This window comes from Magnusiomyces paraingens (genome assembly GCF_902498895.1).
Source record: "Magnusiomyces paraingens strain CBS 517.90 genome assembly, contig: contig3, whole genome shotgun sequence".
NCBI lineage: Eukaryota > Fungi > Ascomycota > Dipodascomycetes > Dipodascales > Dipodascaceae > Magnusiomyces > Magnusiomyces paraingens.
This window is the reverse complement of record NW_022474069.1, coordinates 4,466,525-4,487,373: the sequence shown is the minus strand read 5'-3', so window position 1 is coordinate 4,487,373 and position 20,849 is coordinate 4,466,525. Positions and strand designations below refer to the sequence as shown.

The following is a 20,849-nucleotide window of genomic DNA, read 5'->3' as shown; positions in this document are numbered from 1 at the left end:
ATAATAATAAGTATATTAAATGATTTTTTTTCAAGGCCTGTTTAAATATATCTTTCAAAAGAGGTTTTTTTTTTTTTTAAAAAAAATGAATAAAAAGGATTGAATTAGAAATCTAGAGTAAAATAATATTAAAGCATTGATTGATTCAAAAGGACAAGTATTTTTCATTTTCTTTGTGGGTGATGATGATGGATTTAGTTTAAAAATTCATTTCAATGTATAAACACCAAATTAGGTGTTAATAAATCACCACCATTACCAGCACCACCACCCCACCTGGGTTCAGCCATATCACTCTACTCAGAACCTTAAAGAATCAAAGTTTTAACAATAATAAAGAAGCAGAAGCAGAAGCAGAACCCCTCCTCCCCCGGATTAGAGGGAGGGTAGGTAGGTAGATAAAAGAAGCTTTATTATTATTATTATTATTATTATTATTATTATTATTATTATTATTATTATTATTATTATTTGGTCCAACTGAAATAATATTTTGAAAAAAAAAAAAAATTTTTTTTAATAATTACTTGTACATGAAAAAAATAAAAAAAATCAAAAACAAAGACCTCGAGATTAATACAAAAAAAAAAAAAAAAGAGAGAATAAAGAAAAATGGAGACAAGAAAAAAAAAATAAAAAAGAACATGAGATATTTAGTTTTAAAAAATATATTTAAAATAGTTGTGTTTTAGAATTTCAAAACTTGGATTAATCAAGGAGAGAACAAGAAGGAAAATAGTAATGACTCGGTAGTGTTTTCTTTTTTTTTTTTCTTTCAAAGAAGGAGAAGTACTTCAAAGGAGGATTTCAAAGGGAGTATTTATTGTTGTATATATGGAATATACCGGATATGTAGGGTTGTTGTTACGATTAATATTTGTAATAAGCTAGTTAGAATATATATATTAAAGATCATGGATAATTTTTTTTATATATCATTTCCCCACAGTGTATTTTTATTTTTATTTTTAATTTTTAATTTTTGGTTTTTGGTTTTTACATGATTTAAAGATAAAGACTATTGCAATTGAAAAGAAAAAAAAAAGAAAGAGAGAATATATATATTATAAATGGTAAGGGAAGTTAATTTAGTTAATTAATGATTCAATTAATTAAGAAAGATTATTGAAGATATATTTACTTTAATTACTTTTGAAATAGATACTTTGATAAAAGTGATTTGATCTATTTTATTTAGAATGTTTATACTTTGAAAAAGGGTTTTTTTTTTATTTTTTTTTTTTTATAATATAAAATAGTTTATCGATAGTAATTTTTATTTTGAAAGATATTTGATGTTTAATTTATATATATATGGCACATGTTGGAATGAAGTTTTCTAGTATGATAATTATAATGATGATGATATATGAGACTTAAATTGAACAAAGATGGTTGATCCGAAATATGCCGCGTACAGAAAGTTTTTTTTATTTTTTTTTTTATTTTTTAATATTAAAAAATTGTGAACCACGTATATATCTTTTATTTTTATTTTTAAATATATAAAGAAAAAGCGAACCCTTAACCTAGACGAGAAATTTAATTTTTAATTTTTTAAAAAAATAAAAATATATAAAATTTATTACAGTACGCGCGCGGTATTTTGGGTTCGCTTTGGTCCGTGCGAGCCGAAAAAAGATGACAACAGTAGAAGCAGCAGAAGTAGCCGTAGCAGCAGAAGTAGCCGTAGCAGCAGAAGTAGCCGTAGCAGCAGCAGCAGCAGAAAAGCAACAATAGTTGTTAATAACTACTCTAAATAATAATATTAATAATATATATATATATACTACTAATTAGTAGTGTCAGCCGTGGCCGAAGAAAAAGAAGAAGAAGAAGAAGAAGCAGCAGCAGTGGTAGCAACAATTAAAAAAAAAATAAAATAAAATAAAATAAAATAAAACGGGTCCTTTTTTATTTTATTATTCTCAAAAGGGTAAAATACCATTATGATTTTTGTTAAATCATTATTCTTTTTTATTTTTTTTTTCAAAAACTTCAAAAAAAAAAAAAATGAAGAATAAAGATATTTTCAAGACATTGATATCTATATAAAAAAAATAATGGTTTAAATTAATTTGATCTGATTGATGATGATATTATTTAAAAATAAAAAAAAAAAAAAAACAAAATTTAGATTAATCAAAAGACATATATAAAACGTTTTTTTTTTTATTTTTATTTTTATTTTATATTTCATAAACACGGGGTCTTTAATTGAAAAAAAAAAAAAAAAAAAAAAAAAAAAAACATCAAAATTGGTGGTGATAAAAGATAATTTTTAAACGTACAAAATAAAATTCCCATTTAGGTGATTAAAAAGTATTGCTTATATAAACATTTTTTATTTTTTAAAATAAAAAAAAATATAAAAAAAAAGAAACGTTTTTCACATCAGCATTAACTGTAGTAGTCAGCAAAATTAGGCTTAAGTAAGCATACTTATGCGAACCAGAACCAAAAATCCCCAAAAAAAAAAAAAAAAAAAAAAAATATTTGTATGTGAAATAAAAATAAAAATAAAATAAAATAAAAAATAAAAATTGAGAATTGAGAATTAAGAATTGAGAATTGAGAATTGAGAATTGAGAATTGAGAATTGAGAATTGAGAATTGAGAATTGAGAATTGAGAATTGAGAATTGAGAATTGAGAATTGAGAATTGAGAATTGAGAATTGAGAATTGAAAATTGAAAATTGAGAATGGAGAATTAAAAAATGATTGAGGTTATTGATTTTAAAAAAGAATTTAAATATTTATAAAAAAATAGATAAAAAGATAACGAATTGTTAAATATAAATTTAATATTGCAGCTGATGATAATAATGATAATAATAATGATAATAATAATGATAATAATAATGATAATAATAATGATAATAATAATGATAATAATAATGATAATAATAATGATAATAATAATGATAATAATAATGATGATGATAATGATGATCTTTTGAATAGTAGCAGTGCAGAGAGATTCGGCTGAATACCTTTAGAAGCTTTAAAAATAAATTGATAAATAAATTAATAAATAAAAAAGAAGCAGCGTGACGCCCAACGGTTTGCCATTGTTTTACGAGTGAGTGAGTTAGTACTTATAAAGTAATTACTTTTGAAAAAAAAAAAAAAAAAAAAAAAAAAAAAATAAATTCTTAAATTCTGTTATTATAAAAAAAAAAAAAAAAAAAATAAAAAAAAAAAAAAAAAAAAAATAAATGAATGGACCAGCATGGGCTGCTGTTACAACTACAAGTGGTGGTGGTGCTGCCAAATACTACTAAAACGGGAGAAAGACCGAAGCAGGGCGGGATTTAAAATAAAAAAAAAAAAAAAGAGAGAGAGAGGTTATTTTATTGAACTTTTTAAATATATCTTAATATAATTAAACTTCAATATTAGAATTATTATAAGAATTTAAAATATTGATATATATTCTTTTTTTATTTTTATTTTTATTTTTGAAGAAAAGAAGAAAAAAAAAAAAAAAAAAACTACACAAATCAAAAAAAAAAAAAAAAATTTTTGTTGTTGGTGTTGGTGTTGGTGTTGGTTGTTTGCTATATATATATATGTTGTTGTCGTAAAAGATGAGTTGTCAACCATCGCGGGCTTTTGGGTTCTGGGGAGAATGGCTACGTCCGGATTCGGACCAGAGGTAAAAAAATAAAATAAATAAATAAAATAATAATAATAAATTAAAAAGATAAAAAAATTAAAAAATAAAAAAAAAATCACATAAAAATAAAAGAATAGAAAATGATGATGATGATGATAATTTATTTATTGAATCTTTAAATCTATATCTATATCTATAATTATATATCAAATAAATTTAAATTCAAAAAAAAAAAAAAAAAAAAAAAAAAGAGAATTGAAATCTTGGATTAATGTGTTTCATTTAAAATAATGAATGTTCTTTATAAAATTTAAACGCATAATAATAATAATAATAATAGAGAAGACCTAAATCTCTCAAATAATAAAATAAATAAAATAAAATTTCTGGCCCTTGAACCGGGTTCTTTTTTTTTTTTTTTTTTCAAAATATAGTCCTTAAACCCCGACAAGGTTGAAAAAAAAAAAAAAAAAAAAAAACGAGATTTAAAAATTTAAATTGAAAAGAATCAAAATTTTTTTTTTCTTCAAAATCATCAATCAATCTATCAATCTATCAATCTATCAATCAATCAATTAATCTTTTATATTAATATTTAAATAGAATATATATATATATTTAAAAAGTGAAATAAAAAAAAAATAAAAAAAATTTAAATGTCAAAATGTAAAAAAGAAATCCTCTCGTCCCCGTCGTTTTTTTTTTTTATTTTTTTTTTATTTTTTTTTTATTTTTTTTTATTTTCTCTTTCATATTCAACATGTATATATATAATTATTATTATTATATTTTAATAATAATAATAACCACTACCAAAAATACATCACACACACACACACACACACACACACCTTTTTTCTTTCTTTCTTTCTCCCGTTCTCCCCGGAATTTTTTTTTTTTTTTTATATATAAAGCCTAGGTTTCCCTCCCACACCCCTTTTTTTTTAAAAAAAAAAAAAAAAAAAAAAAAAAGAAGAAGAAGAAGATCTCTTACCCCTCCTGCTAATCATCATCTTAATCATCTTAATCATCTTAATCAACATCTTAATCTTAATCATCATCATCAATTTGTTGTTTATGTCTGCTGTTTGAATTTTTCACTCGCACTTTCACTTTCACTTTTACTTTTACTTTCACTCTCAATTATCTATTAACTATTCTACAACCCAATTATATCTGAATATATATATATATATATTTTTCAATCAATATCATATATATATACATATTTTTTTCCAATCTATTCTTCAAATTACTTTAATCAACTTTAACCCACCCACTTTTACTTTCCCTCTCAAGCGTTTTTGCATGACCATCCCACTCATCACATGTATATATAGCCTACGTATATACATTCTTCATCCATTCTTATAAGTTGCCATCAATCAATCAATCAATCAATCATTTACCTATTCTTAATTTAAACAAAAAAAAAAACAACTCCTCCCTCTCATTATAACAAATCTTTTAATTTTTATTTTAAAATCAAAACGAAAATAAAAAATGCTTCAAGTTACTCCTCCTCCATCTTCTTCTGCAATTCAAAAGCAACAGCAGAAGCAACAGCAGCAGAAACCTGCAGCTCTTGCAGTCAAGCGTTCAACTCCAGGATCTGCAGCTCCTATTGCTGTTACTAAAAAACATCCTCAACATAACCCGGCTACTACAAAGGCCACTGCTGCTCTCAAGGCTGCTCTTCAAGCCCATCAGAAGCTCATGCAACAGCAAAATAGCCATCACCATCATCACCATCATCATCATCATCTCCATCTCCATCACAATAATAACAGTAACAACAATAACAACAATAACAACATTTCTTCAATCAAAACTTCTAACCCTAATGTTGCTAATGTTGTTGCTTCTGCTACTACTTCTTCTTCTATTCAAGGTGCCAATCAGTTGACTTCTTCTACTAATACTACTACCGCTGCTGCTGCTATTTCTATTCCTCCTCCATCTTCAACAATTAGCCTTAACGGTACTCAGCACCACGTGGCTATCTCTCAGCAGGCCCCTGCAGCTGTCATGGCTAGTAGACTCAACTCTTTGGCTCAATCTCGTACCATCCACAGAAAACCAACTACTTTGTCTCATTCTTCCCCATCTTCTTTACCTCATTCTTCTTCTATCCAACCCCCTCTTGCTGTGTCTTCTACTACTACTACTACTACTACTACCACTACTTCTTCTTCTCCTTCTCCACAATTGGCCGCAAAGACCCTTTCTAAAACAGTCTCGGCAAAACTCCCAGTAGTGGCTTGTGCAACAGCTACTTCTCTCCCTAAGACAAAGTACGTTCCAATTCGTCCTCTTTATCGCCCACTTTTGCCTAAACCCTCTACTGTGAGTAACTCTACCAGCAACATGAACATCAACAACAACAACAACAACAACAAACCCATTCCCAACAATTGCTCAATTCAATCCAATGGATCCGTCCCTAAACCCATTGCCGTAACACTTGCAAGTGCAGTTGCAGCTGTTGCCAATGCCGCTGTCCATGCTCATGCCAATGCTCATGCCAATGCCGGTTCGCTCCGACCCTCTCCGGAATCGGCTGCTGCAACTTCCAAATTGGGACTGATGTCACCAGCCTTGAAAAGTTCCGTTATGGCGCGCGGCGTTACACCTTTGGCTAAGCAGCAGCAACAACCACAACAACAACAACGCCAACAACAACGCCAACAGCAGCAGCCTTGCAAGCAAAATTTGAAACTTTCACAAGTGACAAAACAAACAACAACACCAGCACCAGCTCTTGCACAGACAGCACCAAAACAAGCAGCGATTTCTCTTAATGGCTCAGTTCTGGTAACAAAAGCCTCTAGCGCAGTCCAACAAAAGCGCCCAGTAGTTGTTGCTGCTCCTGTTACTACTGCTACTTCCACAGCTCGTCCTCCTGCTGTTGTTGCGATTTCTGCGGCTCCTCGATCTCGTAAACCATCATCGTCTTCTATGAGTTCATCTTTGAAACAACAAAAACAACAACAACAACAACTATCCAATCTTTCTACCCTTGTCAAGAATATGAAAAAACCCCTTATGATTAATGAACCTAATGCCAACAAACTAAAACAACAACCAACAATCTCCTCAACAGAGACCACGACTGCTACGACCAAATTGATGACTACTCCCGTAATGACTTCCTCACCTCTTATGACGCCCATGACTTCTTCTTCTTCTACTTCTTCTTCTTCTTCTTCTTCTTCTTCTACTACTACTTCTTCTTCTTCTTCTTCTTCTTCTTCTTCTTCTTCTTCTTCTTCTTCCCCTACTTCTTCTTCTAATCTTAAACCAGTCAAACCCAAAAAGTCCCGAAAAGGTATGCTATCTAGCTCGCCCCCTTGGAGCCTCCCAGCCCCAATTATCCGCCATCTAATTCTCACATTGTCGATTCCGTAGTTCCCTCCCATCCCTCCTCCTCTGCCACAAACATCCCTCCAACCACCATCCCCATTGCAATTTCCCCGGCAAACCTTGTTTCCAAAGAAAAGCACCTCCACCCCATTGTGCCCGCCACTGCCCGCGTCGGTGGTGCTGGCGCCGCCTCGCGAAAACGATCCTCTATCCATCCTACCTCTTCCTCTCTTGCAAATAAGAAAAAGACAGAGGCCGTGCTTGCCTCCATTGCGTCCAAGGACCCAGCCACATTGCCTCTCATTGTTCCCAAGAAGACTACCGCTAAGTCTTCAAAGCCTACAAAGTCTACAAAGCCTGCAAAGTCTACCAAACCTACAAAGCCTATTACTACTGCTACTGCTACTACTACTACTAATAATAATAATAAGGCTGCTTCTTCTTCCTCAAAGCTCACCGTTAAGCCCACTGTTAAGCCCACTGTTAAGCCCATTGCAAAGTCTACAGCTAAGCCTGCAGCGAAACCCATAATGCCTTTGCCTACTATTAACACCACTACTAACTCTTACTTTGCCGATCTGCCTACTCCTCCATCTTCAGTTTCGTCGTCCAAGTCCTCTCCACTTGCTTCTTCATCCCCATCGCCTCCCCTTTCAGCGGCAATCCATTCTTCGGATCTATTAAGCATGGCGCCGACCGACGACGACTTGACTTTTGGTCTTTTTAGCTCAGACATATTTTCCTCACTTAGTTTGTCTCTCGATGCGCCGTCACAGCCGCAGCCGCAGCAGCCGCAGCAGCACCAGCTGCAGTCCCAAACACTGCAGGAAATTTCCTCATCGGAACTAGCGGCATCATCGTCTACTGGCACAGCAAGTGTGTTAGCCGCACTGCCCACACCCTTATCCTCGCTAACGTCTTTCCGTCTCCAGGACTTTAACATCAATATGGATGATGATGAGGATGATGATGATGACGAGGAAATCGATGCAAACGTTCTTCGTGATGTGGAGGCCCTCACCCAGGCCATTGACCTTGATTCACCGGTCTCACTCTACTCTCCCACTCTTGATGAGTCAACTCTTGTTGCTGCAGCTGCTGCCGTTGCTGCAGCTGCTAACACCACTAGCCAGGAACCCAGCGAGCTGTGCTCTATTTGGCTTCAAGAAGAGTCTTCTGCTTCTACAAACTCTACATGTGCTGATGAACCTCTTGATTTTTTTACTCGTCATGATTCATCTGTTTCTACAACCACCACTTGCTTTGAAGTGCCTGCTTTAAATAGTAGTAGCAGTAATAATGGCAGCATGAACAACAGCGGATGTGAAGAAGATGATGATCGATCTCGGGCATCTAGTGTGGTGACTATGTTTCCTGGTGACGACGATTGTGGTTCATGTGCTAAAGTGGCTGGCCTTGATTTGGACTTTAACTTTGATTTTTTCGATCTTAAAGATTCATCGTCAGTTGTGATGCCTATTACTGAGGATAGTATAGTAAACTCTAATAATAAGAGTTTGACAGCAGCAGCAGTTACGATGCCTATCCGGAAATGTTCTTCTGTAATGGATGATTTGGGTCTTGATTTTGATTCAATTCCACAAGATGTTGATGAAGCACTTGTGGGGTCTACTGCAGACTTTGTTTTTGATTCATTGAATGCCTTTTTCTAAGAAGCTATGAATATAAAGAACAAAAAAAAAAAAATGATAACGAAGAAAATGAATAAAAAAAAAAAACCTAAGAAGAAGAAGAAGAATTTATTGAAATGATTTAAAATATATATAAAAAAAAATAAATAAATAGTATATAATGAGATGGAAAGTTATGAATACAAACAAACAAACAAAAACATGTACAAAAAATAATAATAATAATAATAATGAAAATAATTCAACCAAATTTTTTTTTTTTTTTTTTATTGTATATATTATATATACAATATATTCAGTTGAAGTTAAAGCATTGAAACTTTAACATTAAAAAATTTCTAGTGAGGCTTTTTATTTATTTATATATATATATTAAAAATGATTATGAATGAACGTATGAAAATTAGCGACATGAGCACAAGGTTTTTTATTTTTATTTATTATCTTCTTTGCGACTTGGCCTTTTTCCATTCTAATGAAAAATTCATTTCTTATAGTAACTTTTTTTTTTTTCTTTTTCTATATATATATATATATATTGAATATAAATATAAATATAAATATAAATAATAAAAATAAAACACCGCTTCTACTACATTTTGTGGGCCCCGCGAGGTCTCCGCGATTACATCATTTTTATGAGTGTTTTTTTTTTTTTTTTTTTTTTTTTTTTTTTTTTTTTTTTTTTTTTTTTTTTTCCCTCTCTCTCTCTCTCTCTCTCTCTCTCTCTCATTTATAAATTATTCCTACCCTTTATAAAACAAAAATGACAATTTAATTGAAAAAGAAAAAAAGAAAAAAAGAAAAAGTCCCTTGAAATTATGTACTAAAACTACAACTAAAACTACCACGATATACCGGACCAAATTATACAAATCTGGGTTTACCGGAAATTGTGCGCTTTTTTTTTTTTCTAAATTTTAATTTTATATTCACGGGCCGTTTTTTTTTTTTTATTATTTAATTTATTTAATTTATTTAATTTATTTATTTAATTTTTTTTTTTACCTTCCTCCTATCCATCCATTTATCCCTTTCTTATTCACTTACTTTATTCACTTCCGCCCCCCCCTTTTAAAAAACCCATTTTGGATGGGAATTGTATATCAATGGTAAATCAATATTTTTTTTTTTTTTTTGTAAAGGGTTCTTTTTAGGAAGGGTTTTTTTTTTAAATTTTTTTTTTTAAATTTTTTTTTTTTAAATGCCGAAGAATGAAGAGAAATAAAACATGAGAAACAAAAAAAAAAATAAAAATAAATAAACAAAAATGAAAGAAAGCTTTTGGATGGATTTAGGCAATATCATTGAAATTGATTTAGTAATCTTTATAAATATAAATATAACTCGTTTTATTTGTGTTTGTGATTATAGAGAATTGAATTGAACTTATAAAAAAACATTTATTATTATTCTTATTATTATTTTTTTGTATGTCAAGAAAAAAAAAACAAACTACAAAATGAAGTCCCGTATTGTATTTTATCATCATCATCATCATCATCATCATCATCATCATCATCATTATCATCATCATCATCCCTTTGCCATTTTTTTGTTTTTTTTTATAGAACAATTGAGGTAAAAAAATTAAGATTGATGAAGTTATTTCAATAAAGTTTTGGTGGATTAGAAAGCTTTAGAGATGGATCTTAATTATTAATATTAATAAATACATTTTGAAAATAAATTTGTAGTTTATTTTAACACTCATAAACAAAAAACAAAAAAAAATAAACTATAACGATTCAATTGCAAATGAAAAAAAAAAAAGAAACTTGGAACAATATTAAACTAGTTTCAAAGTGAAGATATAAAACTACTATCTTAGAATTGATTAACGAACTTTTAATAATTTACAATTGCTTTTTTATTTATTTTTTATTTTTTATTTATTTTTAAATAATTCATTGACTTTTCCAATATAGCAAACTATATTGGTTCTATATAACAAAAAAATAACATCTTACCGCAAATCCCAATTTTTTTTTTTTTTTTTTTTGCTTAATATTTATATTACTTACAATGTTTATGAAAATCTGCCAAGAGAATATTTGAAATAAAAAAGAAAAAATTGATTTTTTCTCAAAAAGAGGCCTTTCTTTCTTTCTTTCTTTTATTCTTTTTTTTTGTTAATTAATTGTTTGTTTTATATATAAAAGATTTGCGTGCATATTAAAATGGGTTTAAATTTAGTGTTGGAATTCCTCGAGGAGAACCAAAAAAAAAAAAAAAAAAAAAAAAAAAAAAGAGAGAGAAATAGTTTTTATAATAATAATAATAATAAAAGAAAGAAATATGCGGGTTCAATTTAAATTTTTTTCTTTTTATTCATATTCTTTAAAATATATTTAGAAGAAATTAAAAAACGAACCCAAATATTTATATAGGAAAAAAAAAAAAAAAAAAAAAAAAAAAAAAAAAGGTCTTTGTATATAAATGTGGGGGAGGGTGGTGAAACACACAAAGGTGCTGGCAAAATTTCAAAATTTCAAAATTTCAAAAATCTTTTTTTTTTTTTTTTTTTTTTTTGCTTCATCTTATACTTTGAACAACTTTCAGAGAACTAAAAAAAGGAAAAGGAACTAGCAACGGCTGACAGGCGGTTAAAATGTGTGTGTGTGTGTGTTTTTTTTTTAAATAACATTTTAGATTAAAAGAAAACGAAGCAGGTTATAAATTCTTTATTTGGATATAAATATATAAACAAAATAGTCTATGGAAAGGTCTGTTTTTTTTTTTCTTTTAAACCAGGTACTTTGGGGTTGGTATTTTTTTTTTTTTTTTTTCAAAGGTTCTTTTAAATGAAAAAGATTTTTTTTTTTTTTTTATTAAAGACTTTGATAAGTTTTTGAGTTGCCCAACTTTTGAAATTTTTTCAAATTTAAAAAAAAAAAAAAAAAAACATTCAACTAGTCAAATCGGAAGTTAAACGATAAATAAAGAAGGAGAATAATAAGAAGAGGAAATAAATGAAACTTTTTTTTTTTTTTTTTTTTTTTTTTTTTTTTTTTTTTTTTTTTTGATTTATTTATTTACTTATTTTATTTCAATCTGTTTATACATACTTGCTAGAAATTAACTAAATGCAAATCTTTTTCTTTATAATCATAACTTTTTTTTTTTTTTTTTTTTTTTTTTTTTTTTTGATTGACTGAATCTATTTTCATAAATATTAATGAAAAATGGCTAGATTAAGATCTTTAAATACCCTTCATAGATATATTCATAAATTCATACTTACAGTATCACCTTCCATTCGATTCTTTGAAATACCCATACTTCAAGCCATAAAATCAAAAAAAAAAAAATAAAGTATGTCCTTTACTTCTTCATACATGTATATCTTGATGATACCTTACTATAGTTAACAAATCTCAAAATACCCCAACATCAAATCCAATAGTACTCTTGTAATCATTGTCTCATCCACACTTAGTCCATCCTTGAAGCTAATTGTTAAACAACCTGCTGCTACATTTTAATGCTACAATGCTATCTTGTATGGATAAGAACAAGAACAAGAACAAACGTTTGAGTTTAGCCTTGAATCAAAGTAATTTAACTAACCATCACACTTGTATTTTGACTTGGACAAAAAAAAAAATTCACTTGAAAAAATCATGGATTTATAAATATACAGATGCAATATGTAAACGAATACAATAAAAAGGTAGTTTCCTTTTCTTTTTTTTTTTTTTTTCAATTAAACTCAATGGCTTGTAGCCTTTCGACGTTAAAAAAACTCTTTTTTTTTTTTAGATCACAGAATGAAAACAATAACTCAATCATCATCATCATCATTATCCATTTTTTTACCCCCAACCTTGGAAAAATCCTTTAATAAACCTGCGGCTGCTGCTGTGCCTGCACAGTGTCTAATTGCTCTGCTGGTACTGCAACTGCTGCTGGCCGTTGTTCATGATGCTCTCGTGGGCGTAAAGGCCGTGCCACTTCATCCACAGGAATCTCCACAGGCTCATGTCTCCATTGCTGTCTTAAGGTATCTGCTCTTCTGCGGACCCACTCATTAACTTGAGTAAACGGTCCCCCGTTACCTTCAGCCGGGTACATTTCTGGAAGCACATCTGACCAAAAAAAGTATGCGTGGCCTATAAACACACCCGCCAAGTCAACAGCCATTTGGATCCCTCCAATCCATGATAAAATCCCTCCATCCCCAGACCCGCCAGTCTGCCTTCGTCCTGTCAATGCATCCATCAGCACGCCGACTCCAAGCATGATCCACGGCAGATATGGTGCGCGGAACGCAACAAGCCCCAGTAACGATAGTTGTTCGTGTGGATGGCGCCGTGCCCACACGTAGACTAAAGAGTTGGTCAGCAGCGGGCCTGCGTAGTCCAGCAGTGGGAAGTATGACGACGATATGAGGAACCGGGCTTGAATCTCGCGGCGGTAGGTGGAAGAAACGAGGATGGCGACAACAAGAACCCGGGATGCAAGGGGCATTTGCATCAGCCATTCAAAGGCTACAATGTCCATGGTGAATTATTGATAAAAAAAAAAAAGCTGGAAAGAAAATGCAATAGGTTGAAGAGTAAAAAAGAATTAAGTCCAAGGACGTTTTCAGTTTTGAAAAAAGTTGGGATAAACTGGAGATGAAAGTGAGTTTTTTTTTTTTTTTTTGGTATTTTTGGTATTTTGGTGGTGGTGGTTGTGACGTTGGTTAATGAAAAGTTACTTTTAAAGAAAACATACTGGGTATCTTTATATAAAGTAACATACGGCTGACTTACCAGATTGACTTAGCTGCTTTTGTGTCATTTCCCATTGCCTGCCATTTTGCCCCCCTCCGATCGTCTGACTACGCCATCTTGAATCACCACGTCAAAAAAAAGTTTATAACCTTTTTTTTTTTTTTTTTTTTTTTTTTGAGAAATACTTTTCTTTTTTAAAAAACAAACCCCTCGTTATTGAAAACCATCTATTCCAAGAAATCACTACCATGCCAGATCAAAAACTAGACTCAGAAGCTGTGGCTCGTCGCCGTCAATCTCTTGCTAAAGATACTTACTGGACTGAAGCCAACCAAGAGGTAAGACTGAAAAAAGAAAAAGAAAAAGAAAAAAAATCGTTCAGTTCCACATGCAAATCCGATCCAACCTGGGGTAAACCTCTCTAACACAAATCATGATTGTTTTTCTCAATATTTGTAGATCCTGCTAGGCCCTTACAACTACCTGACAAATTTGCCTGGTAAGGACATGCGCGGGCGGCTAGTATTGGCGTTCAATATGGTGTTACAGGTTGATTCGGCTGCCCTGGCCATCATTAGTGAAATCATAGGAATGCTACATACTGCATCTTTATTGTAAGTGATTTCTATTCTGAAAATAAAATAAATTAAAATGAAAAAAAAAAAGGTTTATATAATCTCTTTTCCACTAACAAACATATCATCTTTTAGAATCGATGACGTTGAAGATTCTGCCGATCTGCGGCGTGGTTTCCCTGTTGCACACTCCATCTTTGGCACCGCACAAACAATCAATACTTCGAATTATATCTACTTTATGGCCCTTGCTAGGGTCCGTGATTTACATTCAGACAGAGCCGTAGCCATTTTCACAGATGAACTGTTAAATCTGCACCGTGGCCAGGGTCTTGATCTGTACTGGCGCGATACGCTTACTTGTCCATCTGAAGAAGAATATATCGATATGGTGATGAATAGTGAGTAAGATTGAAACATTGACAAGAGTTTATTACTAACTGATTAGAAACTGGAGGATTATATCGACTTGCTGTTCGACTTATGCAAGAAATTAGCAACGTGGAAATGTAAGTATTTTTTTTTAAAAAAAAAAGCAAAAAAAAAAAAGCAAAAAGAATTCTCAAATTGAATTTTTAATTAACATCATTAGTGATTTGATTCCATTGGCAAACGTGTTTGGCATCATATACCAGATCCAAGATGACTATCTTAATCTACAATCGAAAAATGTAAGTATCCAAAATAAAAAAACTCCAGATCACATTTATTTTCTAACAATAATGAAGTACTCCAACAACAAGGGTTTTTGTGAAGATATCACTGAAGGCAAGTTCTCGTTCCCAATTATCCATAGCATACGCGCAGCTCCGGGCAATAAGGAATTACTCAACATTCTGAAACAAAAAACCAAAGATGTATCGCTCAAGACTTATGCTGTTGAGTATATGGAGCGCGCAACCAATACTTTTGCTCACACGCGGGCCGTGCTGGGCGAGTATGGAGCTGTTGCAGAGGAAATCATTGGCGAGCTGGAAGCGGAACACAATGTAGACGCCGAGGCTCTGCGGCGGATTCTCACCGTGATTCGGAGCATTGAATAGGCCAGCCGCATATATATTATGTAATGAGTTAGTTATGGGTTTGTTACAAGATTAATGAGAAATAAATGTAATGCGGCGCGAAAAAATTCCTAAAAAAAAAAAAAAATTTTATGTGAAGGAAATTTTTTTTTTTTTTTTTTCAATACCACACACACAAACATTTGGTATTAGTTGTCTATACCAAAACAAACAACCAATTTAAACAATAACTACAAATTAACAACAGTAATAATGGTTGGAAAATTGAAACTGAAAGATGCTTTGGAGTATTCCAAGCTTAAGAACCAGATGAAGAACGGCAACAAGAAGCAGCAAGCGCGGGCGCCCAAGAAGCCCGTTCAAAAGGTTGAGGCTGATGAATCAGAAGAAGAAGAAGAAGAAGAAGATGATGAATCAGAAGAAGAGGAAGAAGAAGAAGAAACTAAGATTGACATTGAGCATCCGATTTCTAAGAAAGACATGCGTAAGCTGAAGAAGGAACTGAAGAAGAAGGGCAAGACTCTGGAAGACGTGCTGCCTAAGGATGAGGAAGATGAAGAAGAAGAAGAAGAAGAGAAGGTGCCCAAGCTTATTGATACCAACAAGCTTGTTGAGAGCGACAGCGAAAGTGAGATTGAAGACAACAAGGAGGACGATGATGATGATGATGATGAAGAGGAAGAGGAAGAGGAAGAGGAAGAGGAAGAGGAAAAGGAAGAGGAAGAGGAAGATGTTGCACTTTCTGATGCCGAATTTGATGATGATGCTGACGTGATTCCATTTCAGAAGCTTACAGTCAACAACAAGCAAGCTCTGCAACAGGCTCTGCATGCCATTCAACTGCCACGTGGTTCTGGTCTCAAGTTCAACGAGCATCTCAGTGTGACTTCCCCTGAGCCTCTGGCCCCACAGATCAAGGACGTTTTTGACGATTTGGAACGTGAGCTTGGGTTTTACAAGCAAGGTCTTGCAGCTGTTGAGCTTTCACGAGTACAGTTACGTCGGGATAAGGTTCCATTTTCTCGGCCTACAGACTACTTTGCAGAGATGGTGAAGTCTGATGAGCATATGGACAAGCTTAAGGCGAAACTTGTTGCGGACGAGACTGCCAAGAGAGCGCAACAAGATGCACGCAAGCTGAGGGAGCTTAAGAAGTTTGGAAAACAAGTGCAACACGCCAAGTTACAGGAGCGGGCCAAGGAGAAGCGTGCGACTCTGGATAAGATCCAAGGTCTGAAGCGAAAGCGGGCTGGCAACGAGATGACAAGTGAGGACTTTGATATTGCTGTTGAGGAAGCTGCAGCTGCCAAGGAAGAGCGGGGTGGCCACAAGGGTGGTAGTTTCAATGCGAAGCGCAAGGCCAAGGACCAAAGATATGGGTTTGGTGGTAAGAAGAAGTTTAAGAAGAGTAATGATTCAGCATCTTCTGGAGACGTTTCTGATTTCAATCGTAGAATGAAGGCTAACCGTACTGGTGGTGGTGGTAGCAGCAGCAGCGGTGGTGCTCCCAAGGGTAAGCGTCCTGGTAAGAGCAGACGTCAACAAGGCCGAAGATAGACAGATGGATGAGTTAGGCAGTATTATTTGATATGAAAAATAAAATAAAAGATAAGATAAAAGATTGATTAAGTAAAAAAAAAATACATAATAGACTGACATATTTGAAGATTTGAAGTGAAGACCTAATTGTGTATTGTATATATATATATATATATATATATGTGTGTGTGTGAAAAATCTGTCTTAAATAGGCAGTTAATTGAGTAGCTCTAATATATAATACTAGTTTTCCAGATTGAAAAAAAAAAAAATTTGGTAGGGAAGATATCTAAAGCCAGTTTAAAGCTAGTTTTGATAATATAGATGCTTATCTTTATTTTATACAATAAATGGTTGAATGAATTACAAGCGCGGTTTTTTTTTTTAATTTTAATACGGCTTTTTCAAAAAAAAAAAAACGCGAAACACGAAACACGAAACGCGAAACGCGTATTTTTTTAAAAAATTGTTTTGAATAAACCGAATAGTATCACTAATTAGCAAAAAAACTTTTTTTTTTTTAATTTTTCTAAAAGGATAAATACAAATGCACACGCGATATAGCTGGGTCAAATTTTTTTTTTTTTTTTTTTTTGAAAATTTAAACAGTGGTGGCTATTATTTTTTATATTATTCTATTCTAATTAGAACTATATATATATATACAAAGAAGACATGATTATGATCATATTAGTGGACCCAGTGTATTTAAACTTGAATAGAGGCACCAAGGTAGAAACTCCATTTTGGGAGTGGGAATTTTTTTTTTTTTTATTTACAAATCAAAGTTAACCCGGCGCAGTGGGTCCAACAAGAAATAACAAAGGAGGGAGAGAAAAGTGAGAGAAGAAGAAGAAGAAGAAGAAGAAGAAGAAGAAGAAGAAGAAAAAGAAGAAGAAGAGGAAGACCGAATGAAAAAGAGAAAAAAGAAAGAAATGGAGGTTTTTTTTTAAAAAAAAAAAAAGAATAGGATTTATTATAACAAATTGGTATAAATAAAGTAAAAGATTTAAGTTTTAAAAGCAGGATTGGTAAAGAAAATAATAATTATTAATATTATTATGGAGAAAAAATCCGAGAAGATATATAAAAAATAATAATAAAAATAATAAAATAACAAAGTCTTTCAAAATCTGGAGAAGTTGACTTAATAACATTGGGGATATTTCATTTAAAAAATATTTGATTGTGGTTTTTACAGCCATTCTGCAAAGTTTCACAAAAAGTTTCACAAAAAATTTTCAAATTTTTTTTCAAATGTTCCAAAGTTCCAAGTCCAGAATGGTGGAAGTCATTTTGAAGTTTCTTTTTTTTTTTTTTTTTTTTTTTATTTCTTTCTATTTAAGCACCAGTACATGATATCTCGATGTTACTAGAAGACAGACCAATTAACTGATTTGTCTACCAACTATATAGAATATCATCAAACAGGCTAAGACTTTGGTTAAAAAATTCAATTGAAAGTCAATAGCTAGTGACATTAAAAAGAAAAAAAAAAAAAAAAAAGCACGTTAAGCCTTGCAAAGGAAGGAGCAAATTGCCCGATCAAGCAATATGGAAATGGAAAGAAAGAAAGAAAGAAAGAAAGAAAATAAAAATAAAAATAAAAAATTCCTAACAACAATAAATTTAATAATAAATTTAATAAATACTTGTAGCTTTGGGACATACGCATTTGCGTGGGGTATATATTTAGCACATTATTATTATTATTTTTTTTTTAACTACAATGTTTATTTAATAATAATAAATAACTAAAAATATAACTGAAATTAAGAATTTTTTTTATTTTCATTTTTTTATTTTGTTTGTTTATGATTTTGGGGGAATTATTTTTTTTTTTTTTTTTTTTTTCCTGTTTTACCACCACTACCACCTTTTTTTTTTTTTTTTTTTCTTTAAAAAAAAAAACCCCTTTCTTCCAATCTTTTACTTTACTATTACCACCATCACCACTTTTATAACAAAAAAAAAAACAACAACTCTTTCTCATAGAAATACCAATGGGAAACTTCTCGCCAAAAGTCCCACTACGGTCATCCCGTCTCAAGTCTGAGATCCCAAAGTTCTCCGAGTTTGGTGTCGTCTGGTTCCCATTTCTAGGCCAGCCCCACCCACTCAATGACTATGCCTTTGCCTCGTCAACAAATACAGAGTATGTCCCCACAGACTTTGCCCCCAAATATGACCCAGAAATCGACCTCTACTATTTCATGCTAGAGCTTTATACCTACGTAACCAAGGCTCCAGGTGGCAAAATTACAAAAACCCAACTCTCTAGAACCCTCAACTCAAAACTCCCCGTCGATTGGATCCTCCGTTCAGGTGCTCTCTCCACAATCAACCGTATCATGCGCACCCGCTATACCTTAGACATGCGTGCGCGTGACTATGAGCGCTTCAAAAACTCCTTTGAATTCTATAATCACTTTTCCGCCTACTCGGCCCAGCTCGCAGAGTTTTTATCAAAACCAGGCGGCAAACTCGAGGTTTGGCTTCTCAGTGTTCACCCAGAAGTCCGCGAGCAACTCATGCTCAAGTACGCAGAACACTTTAACGTCGGTGGCCATCCTATCTATGACCCAACTACACAAGTAGAACAGCATCAGTGGCTTGTAAAAAGCCTCGAAGCATCTTCTCTTGATGTTCATAAGGCAATCCGTCAACGCGAAAAGGCAAAATACCTAACACCACGGAAACAGACCTCATCTTCTACAACCTCAGACTCAACCTCATCTTCCACATCTTCCACAATTGATACCCCAGATTTCATCGATGACTACGACCTCTTTGATAAGGACATTGAGGCTGGCGCTAAACTAGACACTGGCGATGGCGAGGTCATTGATGGCGTCGTCCGTAAGTTCCCTACCCGACCCTGCCAGGTCATGAGTATCGACTATCTTCCTGGCTTTGTTGACCATGGAGATGGCTTTGACCGTCTTCTCATGGTCCAAGACCGATTTACAAAGGGTCTTTTCCTTGAAGCTGTTTCTAGCTCAGATACTCCAGCAGGTTACTGGACACACTTCAGTGCCATCTGCACCCGTGCAGGCGGCTTCCCGGAACAACTCATTTCCTCGGGCCGCCGCACTCGCTTCAAGGGCGAGTTTGATGCTCTCTGCATAGAACACAAGATTAAGCATCTACGCACCTCTGCATTCCGCCCACAAATTGGTGGTGGCCTCCAGCCTGCGAAAAAACGTGTTACACGGTTCTTTAAAGAAAAAACTAGAGACAACAAGAGTGCAGAAGTGCTTTGGACTCAGGTAGTAAAGGACTGTGAAACTGATTTTAACTCTCATGTCAATCCTGTTAGCAGAGTCACTCCTTACTACTGCATGTATGGCCAAGACAAACCACCGCCAATTAACAATGATACCCCTCCTGCCCAGCTCAACAAAATCGATCCAGGAGACCTGCTTCAAACCACCTGGAAACGCGTGTTTTACCGTCTCAAGGCCCACGCAGATAGCGCAACTGCATCCTACCAGCGCCGCGCATCTGCAGATCCCGTCACCCTCGCCATCCCCACTGACGCAGCTACTGCCCCAGTCCCATCACTCTCGCCCACAGCAGCAAAGGAGGCAACGGCAGCTGCTATTGCTGCAGCAAACACCCGCGCAGCTGCTGCCGCCGCAGCATCTCCAAAGGGTGGTTCTCCACGGAGGACATCTAAACGATTCAATCAGGCGACTGCTGCTGCTGCTGCTGTTGCTACTGTTTCTGCATCCCCCTCGTCTCCTATTGCTGGTACTGAAGAAGATGGTGAAAAGTCTAGTGAAAAACAACAAGGCACCACACAAGAGTTCCTCATACAAACGTCAGAACTAGATAACTCCAACCAAGTAGATGATGGCCATGGTGTCCAAGAAGAAGGTACTGAAAGTCTTGTGAACACACCGGCAACATCGGCTCCTGCGACTCCGAAGAGTAGCCGTAGCACCCAGTACCAGAAACGTCTGGACGACGACGTATCTGTGGCTGATGATGATACGTCGTTTATTGTAGAAGACGTGCCAGTATCTGAAGGTGTTCTATTGACTCCTGTGACAACAACCGCCGAAGATGATCTAGAGGAATTGGATGATGATGAAGAAGAAGAAGAAGAAGAAATTGATGACGATGATGATGAGATTGTTATTGTAAAGCAGGTTTGCTCGTCTCGCATCCCCGACATGCCTTCGACGCCTACTAAAGCTTCTCGAGTTGATGGGTTCCTGGCTTCTGCGGCCGCTGCGGCTGCGGCCGACGTGCCAGCTACTCCAACCACGGCCACCGTGGCTGCTCTGTAACATTTTGTCTCTTTATGATGCCTCCCTCCTTTTTTTTTTTTTTCATTGTCATCTTTCTTGTTTTT

The 20,849-nt window shown here is 33.5% G+C and overlaps 5 protein-coding genes across 5 annotated transcripts; 4 read left to right on the top strand and 1 right to left on the bottom strand.

Moving 5' to 3' along the window:
- Window positions 1-5,123: 5,123 nt before the first annotated feature.
- SAPINGB_P004670 (uncharacterized protein) lies at window positions 5,124-8,656 on the top strand (the record flags this gene model as incomplete). Its single annotated transcript, XM_031999385.1, has 2 exons — window positions 5,124-6,948; window positions 7,029-8,656. The coding sequence occupies 2 exons, from the start codon at window positions 5,124-5,126 to the stop codon at window positions 8,654-8,656; spliced, it is 3,453 nt and encodes a 1,150-aa protein (XP_031855276.1).
- A 3,819-nt stretch (window positions 8,657-12,475) lies between these two features.
- Window positions 12,476-13,138, bottom strand: SAPINGB_P004669 (uncharacterized protein; the record flags this gene model as incomplete). The annotated part of the gene is made up of 1 exon (XM_031999384.1): window positions 12,476-13,138. One exon carries the CDS (start codon window positions 13,136-13,138, stop codon window positions 12,476-12,478), a length of 663 nt encoding a protein of 220 aa, XP_031855275.1.
- Window positions 13,139-13,601: 463 nt separating this feature from the next.
- Window positions 13,602-14,971, top strand: SAPINGB_P004668 (uncharacterized protein; the record flags this gene model as incomplete). The annotated part of the gene is made up of 6 exons (XM_031999383.1): window positions 13,602-13,691; window positions 13,813-13,967; window positions 14,064-14,329; window positions 14,377-14,437; window positions 14,521-14,599; window positions 14,672-14,971. 6 exons carry the CDS (start codon window positions 13,602-13,604, stop codon window positions 14,969-14,971), a joined length of 951 nt encoding a protein of 316 aa, XP_031855274.1.
- A 231-nt stretch (window positions 14,972-15,202) lies between these two features.
- On the top strand, window positions 15,203-16,507 carry SAPINGB_P004667 (uncharacterized protein; the record flags this gene model as incomplete). The annotated part of the gene is made up of 1 exon (XM_031999382.1): window positions 15,203-16,507. One exon carries the CDS (start codon window positions 15,203-15,205, stop codon window positions 16,505-16,507), a length of 1,305 nt encoding a protein of 434 aa, XP_031855273.1.
- Window positions 16,508-18,492: 1,985 nt separating this feature from the next.
- Window positions 18,493-20,784, top strand: SAPINGB_P004666 (uncharacterized protein; the record flags this gene model as incomplete). Its single annotated transcript, XM_031999381.1, has 1 exon — window positions 18,493-20,784. One exon carries the CDS (start codon window positions 18,493-18,495, stop codon window positions 20,782-20,784), a length of 2,292 nt encoding a protein of 763 aa, XP_031855272.1.
- Window positions 20,785-20,849: the final 65 nt, after the last annotated feature.